The 7,562-nt window shown below is 34.5% G+C and overlaps 1 protein-coding gene across 1 annotated transcript in view; it reads left to right on the top strand.

Moving 5' to 3' along the window:
- The window catches only part of LOC106875163 (gelsolin, cytoplasmic), an 85,933-nt gene that overhangs the window by 25,745 nt on the left and 52,626 nt on the right, over window positions 1-7,562 (top strand). The window contains exons 4-7 of the mRNA XM_052968074.1: window positions 72-124; window positions 1,718-1,823; window positions 4,608-4,718; window positions 7,024-7,090. Of these exons, the coding sequence (XP_052824034.1) occupies window positions 72-124; window positions 1,718-1,823; window positions 4,608-4,718; window positions 7,024-7,090 (337 nt within the window). The remainder of the gene's footprint in view (window positions 1-71; window positions 125-1,717; window positions 1,824-4,607; window positions 4,719-7,023; window positions 7,091-7,562) is intronic.

Raw genomic sequence — 7,562 nt, forward strand, 5'->3', positions numbered from 1 at the left:
TATATTTATATATTATTTATATTATTATATATATATATATATACAGGATGTTCTTTTCTTTTATTCCCTAGGTCCAGGACCACGAATCCCAGTTGTTTCTGTCATACTTTAAAAAAGGCATAACGTAAGACAAAACATTATATTTAGAATACACATGTAAACTTTAGTTACTCATTATTTACTCTCATCTCTACAATTTATGACCGAAGTTATCGTTGCAATGTCTAGATTAATAAATGTCTATGCATTTAACTCATTTCAGATGTTAATGTTGTTACTGTTTAACCACAGGTCTATTTTGATCGGGTACATCTTTGATCCAAAGCATTCTGGCTGTGTGTATTCCATCTTTTTATTACACATAGTATATTCAGGATTCTATTATCAATGTTTCTTTATCAACGTAAAATGTCATAGTGTGATTTGAGAAACATTCAGCTACTGTTTATTGCATGTCGCGTAACTGCCTAGAGTAGGGGTCGAGAAATTTTTAAAATCAATTACCCCCAAATATATTTTTTACGCCGATTGTTACTCCCTTGATTTGAAAGGATGAAAATCATAGATTCTTTGAATTCAAAAGGTTTATTGAATCTATTTATATGTAGAATACAATTATAAATATAAAAAGCATTAAAAAAATGCGATAAAATGAATTAATAGCCGCATTATGAAGCAAAAGGAATTTTCTAGAAACTTTTTCACTGAAGATCTTCGAGAAATGATGTTTCGTTTTTGTTACAATTACAACATCATTGGGGCATTTGATACCAGAGCAATTTGGATACAGTCTTCAGGGGTCCAATGAATTACTCCGCTTTGTTTTTATGTTAATCAGAGTGGAAAATTCTTGTTCGCAAAGGTAGATTGTTGCAAAAGGCAGCAACGTTTTGACTGCCTCCTCATGCCAGAAGAAAAATTTCTGTCGTAACAAGGAGCACGTTTTTTTTTTATGTAATTTTACTTATGAATTCTCATTAACCCCAAGAATTTCATTTTTACTTCACTTGGAGTAATTTACTCCTGTTCGCCGACCCCTAGCTAGAGGTTCCCTCGTTGGTTTATATTTCAGAGGGTTAGTGTAGTGTTAACCTACTGTATACGCTAAATAACTTGAGTGGGCTAGTTTACCTATCAGCGATTACGATACGCAATAATGATCACATGTTTACGACAGTGTGTTATTGCACTCATCCGTGGTCTACAGTATCAGAAAGTCATCCTTAATTACAAAATAAAGTTTTCCAGTTTGAATGTACTCTAGTAAACATCTGTATACAAAACCCCTGATGACTATTGAAATTGAGTGTAGGTGTAAACCCTTTTAAAGCTAAAGATGCTAAAGATAAATTCTTAAGAAAAAAAAAACCTCAGCAATTCTTGAGAAAAATCAGTCCTGTGAAAAAAAACATTGATTCAATAAATATATACTTGCTCGATATGCCCCACACTTATTTCGAAACCTAGAACTCATTATGGCAACACAAAACTATAACTCAAGCTGCTAATTCTGTGCCGAATATTACAATGAAGTCTAAACTGATTTTCTTTAGAGAATTAGCTTGGCTGTAATAAAATACGCTTGGTATATAGTTCTCCCAATCCACTGTATATGATTATTTTACAAAAGTGTATGGCCTGTGACACTAGTTTCTTTGACAGCTTATCGCTTTCCCGTCTGATTAATCAATCCGTTTATACATTTATCTGTATGCAGGTACCTCAGTGGAGGAGTTGAAAGTGGTTTCCGTAAAGTAGAAAGAAATGTCTATGAAAAAAGACTACTTCATGTGAAAGGCAAAAGAAACGTCCGCGTAACACAGGTACTCATATCTCTTTTATTGTTACTTTTGAACTACGAGGTGACAACTGATCGAACAGACCTGCTATCAAGGCCGTCCCAACAGTGACAATCCCATCTTTTCGCAAACTCATAATTACTTTACTACTTTCAACAAAAAATAGTGGGACGAAAGTTGAAGTCGATTTGCAAGTCAGCAATTTATTAAGTTAAGTGCCAATGCGCGGCTCCTTGGGCAAGTGTCTTCTACTAAGGTTACTAGCCGACAAATGCCTAGTGAGTTAGTTCTATGAACAGAAGCTGTATAAAATCCCGTCGTATATATATATATATATATATATATATATATATATATATATATATATATAGCCACATTATGTTGGCAAATAGCTTTTATTTTAAAGAACTGTTACTGAATATCGCTCTTTGAGAGATTTAGAAATAATATTTCAATTTTCTTTCTGATCAGTGACTGTGTGTAACTTGGAAAACTATATGTTCGAACGGTGAATTCAGCAATGCCATTTGGCGAAAGCACCTACTCTGTGTTGATAAAAGGCAATAACCCAGAAACTAGTCAGATGTTGTTTTGCGCTAGATGGAGTACTGAACACACTGTTCGAAAATATAAGGACACAGTGTGTCGTATAGCTTGCTAGAAACGATGTTTCTTGGGGCTGAAACAAAGTAACATCGTCCCTTTCAAGACGTCCTCCTTAAACCTATTCTCCAACATATACCGAGCTTTATACGGGATGATCTGGACTTTTTAAACCATCTCCCGAACAAAACCTGCAAGGACTCCCTCCTGGTTTCATTCGATGTAATAAACCTCTAAACCTCGATTCCTTACGAATACGGAATAATAGCCAAACAATACTGGCTGGAAAAATTCCCAAATAACATTCTTGACCGAATTGGAAAAGAATTCATCGTTGAAGGAATAAAATTCATCCTATAGAACAACTTCAATTTCAACGAAAACACTTATAGACAAAAATCGGGCACGGCGACGGGAACGAGGGTAGCCCCTACTTTTGCCAACCTTGTCATGGCATACTTGGAAGTCCAAATATACGAACACGCTAGATTGAAATTTGGAGACAACTTCCAAAAATACTCACTCACCAACTGGTGACGCTACCTGAATGACTGTTTCATCCTGTGGCCACATAACCTTGAACAACTCCCAAAATTTAAAAACTTAATCAACTGTATTAACCACAGTATCCACTTTACAATGGGATACAGTCACAAACAACTACCTTTCCTGGACATCTTAATCGTAAAGAGGGATACTGAAATTGAAACCGACATCTTGTTTTTCTAATTCATAATTTTAAACTTTTACCATTCATAAACAAAAAAATATTGTTGAAACTAGCTTTGGTATATATGTAAAGAAATGTGATTTAAACATTTACGAGTTTTTGAAATTTAGGTGCATTTTCAACAACACATTTCCCTATATTTTTCCTGCGTGGAAACACCCCCTCTTTTGCTATATATATATAGTCACATTAAATGTATTCAATATATCAAATATAAAAGTTTGGGTATGAAATACAAAATATGAATATATTTATACATGCAAAATGAGAGAAAACAAAAAGTGGAGACTTTCAGATGATGAATTTTTTTTAGGTATAAATAAATCGATATTTATATTAATAGGTCCAACATAGACAGAGTACAAACGACAAAATTAAAGGGGTGGAAGAAAGGTGCTTTATATATGTGTGTGTGTTTGTTTGTGTGTGTGTGTGTGTGTACGTGTGTACGCGCGCGCGTCTGTTTCTGTATACGCGTGTATGTCTGTGTTTGTTCCACTCCACTGGTTTACGACTGGTGTTGGTTTTTCACGTTCTCGTAAAATAGCAAAAGAGTCTGATACAATAAGTACCAAATCTAAAAAAAATGTACTAGGTTGATTTGTTTGCCTAAACCAGTGGTTCCCAAACCTTTTCGGTCTGCTGCCCTCTTGAATCTCGGGTTACATTCTTAGCACACCTCTACGCACCACGACACTACGTGACCATAAATATAGATATGTCTCTACTGCAAATTCAAAACAACAGTATTTCATACATAAGTTTACTCAGTTAATCTATATCTTGCTGTTTTTTTACAATATGAAAGAAGAAATATACATCTCCCTTGTAAATGCATTGTTTTCATTTTTTTTACTCCGATGAATGTACTTTGTGCAGGGATATCAGCTTCCCAACATCACGTTGAACGACACTAAGAAGTAGTCTTAGATCTCATCGTTCATTAATTTTCAACCTGGTTTTACTTTGCTTAGAAAGAAGCTAGGCAACTGGACTGAAGACTCATTCTACTGAATATGACGTTGGGAAGGCAAAAAGTATATCTTGACTGTGTTTCACTATTCTGGGTATCAGTCAGAAACGCCCTTTAACAATCAAAAATCCTGATACAACTTTTTTAAACTTTGGCCTCAGTTCAATATGATTTTAAAATGAAATCAGTTCTGCCTCCACTATTTCTGTTTTCTCATTACTGCTATCTAGGAATCACCCAGACTGTTATTTAAGTGAAAATAAGTACTCTGAAGTCTGCCACTCTTGTCTCTGATTAATGTAAAATTGTTTTTATTATAAGTGAACATAAAAGCAGACATTATGCATTTTCTGTTCGTGTTTGTATATGAACTATACATGTATACAGTGTGAACATGTAATATGTGTCCGCGGATTGACAGGTAATTGATTCTTCTTGTTGTGTTTTATTTTCTTTATAAATACACAGCTAAAATTTTATATTAATCTGCTTTTAAATCCAGGTAAAATGTGACGTTAGTTCTTTGAACGAAGGGGATGTATTTATCTTGGACTGCGGAGAGAAAATCTACATTTGGACTGGACCAAAGAGCCGAGGAACAGAACGCTTAAAGGTAGCTGGAAGTATTATTTAGTAATATTACATTTATAGGGAGCAAGGAGTGTGGATTAGTAGAAACGATTGAGAATCTGACCAAATACCACACATCACTGTACGTTTGAAGTTCGAATCTGACTGTGGTTGACTTTTTTTTTCAGCATTCTGAGAGTCGATAATATAGCTAGTCGAGTGCTGATGGCGAATGATATGTGACACACGCACACACATATTCGTTTTTATACATACAGAGACAAAAATTATATATGATATATATATGTGTGTATGTGTGTGTGTGTGTGTATTTATGTGCATGTGTATGTATGTATGTATTATTGAGAACCTGAACAGTAATATCTCTTGAAGTATTTCCAATCCGTCTTTCAACACAGAATCTTTGATAAGGCAGTCCCTGTCACCAATACTACTGTACTATCTTCGATTAAAAAAAATATCATCTCATAGAACTCTCTGCCTTTACCTCCAAAATATAAAAGGGAAAGGCCAAAATTAATAAAGCCAAATCTCTATAAAACCAAATATCGACGTGGCAAGTAGACTATACATAGTCATGGCTGACGACAAATTCAAAGATAGATTCTACAATACGTTCTTTTCGGGATATATAAGAAAGAAAGATGAAAAAAAAAATATTACAAAAAAAGCTTCCAACAATAACATTAAATGAAAACTTATTGAAAGGTTTAAAACCTATAAAGGTGGAAATAATAAAAAAAAGAATGAAATGCACTTGAGCATCTGGTGAATGAGTTTAGGTATATACAGACATTATGGGAGCCAACTGTTTCAAAACCGAGTCATACCGTTTTCACCTGGCTAACAACACAAATTCTTGCATATGAATTAACAAAAACTCGTTTTCTTTTCTCATCTTGTGCTGCTGTTCTTGGTATGTTTACTTCACTCCTTCTAACATTGCTTCACTCCTTCTAACATTGATGTATCGATCATTTTTAAGTTGACTCTTGTTCTGGTTTTCCTACCCTTGAAGTTTTGTTTTCATTTCTTTGTCGTTGACTTTTGGAACACAAATTCTCATTCCCTTAATTTAACTGCTTATTCACCGCTAGTTCTCTCAACCGAGAATCGTCACTGTCTATTGGAATATGGTGAAAACCTTTCTTATGGATTAAATATCTTATCTACACGTATACATAATGTATATATAATTGTACATTTTCATATATCCGTGTGCATATAGATAAATTTGTAAGTCTCCCTAGTAGATATGGTACAACAAAACTCTTTGTAGGTTATGCATTTCAAAGACAATAATTGTCTTTATAATTTTGTTAATTTCATTGACTTACAACCAGAGCATAATTCCTGATCCAAATTTTATCGACACGATGGGTTGAAAGATAGCGTTGAAAAAAAAAATAATATTTGAATTCACTACTTCAAAGAATGATAGAAAATTTTAGAAATCACGAAGTCCTGTGCTTTTAACGCACTTCTGCTAAGTTGACACCCTCGTTTCTTTGGTTATAAGTTCTAACACTTCTACAATGACACAAATGTTGAGAAAAAACGCGTAGTATAGTTAATTGATGTCAGGATATATTTGGTATTTATTTTCAAAGACCTCTGCTCCTTAAAATTTGCAATTGCATATTCTACTCAAGCTCACTCAACATATATGTTTCTCCAACATATCTGTTTGTCACTCACACACTCATTAACTGCCATTCTTAATTATTACTTTCCAAAATATCAACCTTCAGAATTATCTTCTTACTTACATTTTCCCTGTAGATGTCAACTTTCAGATGTTCACTGATCATCAGCTATGTCTGTTTTACCTGTCTCGGAGCTCCTGTGAAGGTCATGTTCGCTGATCTGAGATACAAGTTAAACCTTCAAAACTAAAAACAAGAGAGCACAAAGTCACATTCAGCTCCATAAAGTGACCCAACATAAGCAAATGACAGTACAAGGAACTTTGTAGGGTGCTTTGCGAAAACTGCCATTTACTACTCTTTTAATAATCCTTTCTGCTGGAGGCACAAGGCCTCAAAGTTAATTACATTGACCCCAGTGTTTCACTGGTACTTAATTTATCAACCCCGAACGGATGAAAGGCAAAGTCGACCTAGTTGGAATTTGAACTCAGAACATAGCAACGGGCAAAATACTGCTAAGCATTTCGTTCAGCGTGCTTTTTTAGGTATGGTTGTTGCTAAATTTATAAGAGATAAAGAACGCTCTGAAATTTTGCATGGAATTTCCCTGTTGTTGATTGTCTGCTTGAAGGAATTCTTTTCTGACAGGGTCTCTAAACAATTCCCCTTGGTTTTTAGGGTATGGATGTTGCCAAGCGTATAAGAGATGAAGAACGTTTCGGAAAGGCTACTATACGAATTGTAGGTAAGTTAAACGTTTGAACATAAAATTTTAGTGGATGAGTGGAAACTTATCAATGTGCCAGGTAGATCAAATAGCAAATCGATTAAGGCACAACATTCAGGAGATCAATAGCAACACAGTAATGATTAGTGTGAGAAGATCTGTTAAAATAAAAAAAAAAATAACGAAAAATATCAATAAATTGGGTACTGAATGTGTTGCAATGAAATTTAGTACAAATACATTACAATGCATATGTATGCAGACATGTGCGCGGGCACACACTCACACAGACACACACATACACACCCACACCCACACATGCAAACACATACACAAACACACTGATACATATACAAAAAAAACGCACACGCAGGTATCTATGTAAATATATATCTGTTTATGTGTGTGTGTGTGTGTGTACGTGCGCTATGTCTGTCTATGCATGCATGCATGCATGTATGTATGTATGTATGTATGTATGTATATATAT

This window comes from Octopus bimaculoides, chromosome 5, assembly GCF_001194135.2.
Source record: "Octopus bimaculoides isolate UCB-OBI-ISO-001 chromosome 5, ASM119413v2, whole genome shotgun sequence".
In the NCBI taxonomy this organism is placed as follows: domain Eukaryota; kingdom Metazoa; phylum Mollusca; class Cephalopoda; order Octopoda; family Octopodidae; genus Octopus; species Octopus bimaculoides.